The sequence below is a fragment of the Chaetomium globosum genome, genomic scaffold (genome assembly GCF_000143365.1).
Source record: "Chaetomium globosum CBS 148.51 scaffold_7 genomic scaffold, whole genome shotgun sequence".
Taxonomy (NCBI): Eukaryota; Fungi; Ascomycota; class Sordariomycetes; order Sordariales; family Chaetomiaceae; genus Chaetomium; species Chaetomium globosum.
The window spans coordinates 2305369-2307895 of NT_165982.1; the positions used below are offsets into that span (position 1 = coordinate 2305369).

Here is a 2527-nt window from a genome sequence, read left to right on the forward strand (position 1 = left end):
ATGATAGACGAAGCGAAGAGATGAGTAGACCGGGAAGAAGCTGACAGGTGAGATCGCTACTCGACCCAGGAGGACATGCCCGTGGTCTCGATATCAAGATTACCTGGGGGTTGGAAGGGGGTGATAAACAGGCCCAGACATGGCAGCTGAACTGAGGGCCCGGGTGCAACTAGATGAAATGATGATAGGCTTGCAATCATAAACAATAGACGGGCAATGTGTGGGTATCTTTGAGATTTTAATGTCTATCCATGTTGTTCATATTATGTCTTTTGCTTCTAAGTTATATTTGCCGTCAGTTTATCCAAAACGCCACGCTATCTAGTAGTCTAGATATCCGTTTTGTAATATTTTCAAAGATGAGGGACGCCAGCACTTTCCATGATCAAGCACACGATGCTCAAGAACCCTTCGCCAAGAATAAACCCCTAGCTACTGTTAGCAAAACCATCATAATTCACACATGGAGTCAGTTGCAGGTAACTTACCGAAGCAAGTACAATCAACGGCGTGTCCTTCCACCCCATCGTCGACCGCCACCACCACGCCAGCAGTCCGCCGATGGTACGCGCCAGCGTGAAAGACGGGACGTTGTACATGCCCACGGCGACGGCGATGCCGCCCGGGATCAGGGAGTGCCAGCGCTTGCCGGCCGTTTGGGTCCGCACGGCGGTGGTGAGGGCGAACAGGATGGCAGACCCGATGGCCCACTCCTTGGCCATGGGTGGGAGGCCCTTGCCGGTGACCAGGCGGGCGGTGAAAATCCAGACGTAGCCGGTGGGGACTTGAAAGAGGTCACCTGGTACTTGGTAGACGCTGATAGGGGTTAGTTGGATGTGTGAATGGCTTGGATAAGAGACATGGACAACTTACGAGGTGTACATCCGGTAGATGAAGGCACTGACGACAGCCCCCGCCGTCGCTCCGATAACTTGACCCCAAAACTGGGCCTTCGGTGCAGCCCCAAGCAGATGTCCCGTCTTGAGATCCTGCATCATGTCGCCCGCCTGCAGGGCACCGGCTTCGGATACCGCGCCAGCCACCAGGTTGATCAAAACGCTCGACTTGTTGGACTGGGGGATGATCAAGGCAAAGAACAGCTGGGCCAGCTTGCTGATGCCTGAGACCGGGTTCAGGTCGGTTTCACCCAAGGCCCTGACACCCATGATGCTCAGTACGAGGGCCATAAAGACAGCCGTGACGGTGGCGTAGAGAGGGACGAGATCGCCAAAGACGATGTGGATGCAGACGACGCAGAAGATGATGGAGAGGATGAGGCCGATGACGACGAGACGGTCGCTAATCTGCTGGTCGGCAGGCGCGTCTTCTTCTTCATCTTGCTCTTCGCGTTCGCCGAGCAAAGGCGTGTCGTCTCTCTCCGAGGCTGGCCTGTTCCTTAGATTAGGCGACGAGGTAGCGTCGTCGACATCGGTGCCAGTGTTGATCGAGGTGTACCCTGCGTGCGACCTCCGACCCAACAACGTCTTGACGCGGCTATGTACCGGCTGGAAGGAAGGGAGGTACTGCTTCCCCGAGCGGAGCGCTAGATAGCCCAAACTGACCACGGCATCGGCCAGCATGATGGCTAACGAGATCCAAACAATCCAGCCCTTGCTCCCATTTTCCCAGTCACCCACCGGTGCGGGTGCCCACCCTCTGCTCTTGGCCACTGGGGAGAGTATCCCCCACCCGACGACGGCACCCAGTAGCATATGCAGCGTGGTGGCCGGTCCCATGATGATGCCCTGCCCGACATACGCCAAGCTAGGGTTGAGCGTCCACAGCCATGAGCTGGCCGCGACAGACCCAAAGACGGGGATATTCCTCAGTACCGGGAGGAAGTAGGTCGCAAGCGTAAACACCCCCGACACAAAGAAGCAAATCAACAGCAACCGCACGTTCCGCCTCCATGACTCAGCATGCTTAACACCCTCTCCATCCGCGTCACTCACAGCCTGTACATCCCCGTCCCCCTCCCTCGCCGCAAGACTCGCAAACCCGCCAGCCGACTCCCCCTCCCCCTCCCTCGCCTTCCCATGCAACACACTAATCAACACGGCCGTACTAAACCCACTTGGAAACTTCAACCTCTCCCTAATCACGACCTGCCTCCGCAACGGCACCGCAAACACCACGCCAAAATAACACAGCCCCAAACTCCACAACACCAGCTTCCCCAGTCCCAACACAATCGGGCCCTGCTCCTCGGGCGTCAACAAATAATTCATCGCCGGCAGCACGCCGACAAAGCCACACCCCAACGGCATGATAGCCATACTCCCCGCCACCGTCTGCACGAGCACGTTCTCGACGGGCGAGAAGGGCAGCGGACCCAGGCGGGCGCGCAGCAGGCGGAACAGGCCGAAGCCCATCAGCGAGGCCGGCATGCTCATGGTGCTGACCCAGCCGGTCTGCAGGCCGAAGTACATGTTGGAGAAGCAGATGACCAGGCCGACGGCGAGGCCGACGAGGATGCCGCGCCAGGTGAAGGAGGCGCCGTCGATGGGGGGGCGGGGTCCAGGTCGGG

General features: G+C 58.1%; 1 protein-coding gene across 1 annotated transcript; it reads right to left on the reverse strand.

Annotated features, from left to right (window-relative positions):
- Positions 1–432: 432 nt before the first annotated feature.
- Positions 433–2429, reverse strand: CHGG_10311 (uncharacterized protein; the record flags this gene model as incomplete). The annotated part of the gene is made up of 3 exons (XM_001228237.1): positions 433–435; positions 489–816; positions 874–2429. The coding sequence occupies 3 exons, from the start codon at positions 2427–2429 to the stop codon at positions 433–435; spliced, it is 1887 nt and encodes a 628-aa protein (XP_001228238.1).
- Between the last annotated feature and the right edge of the window lie 98 nt (positions 2430–2527).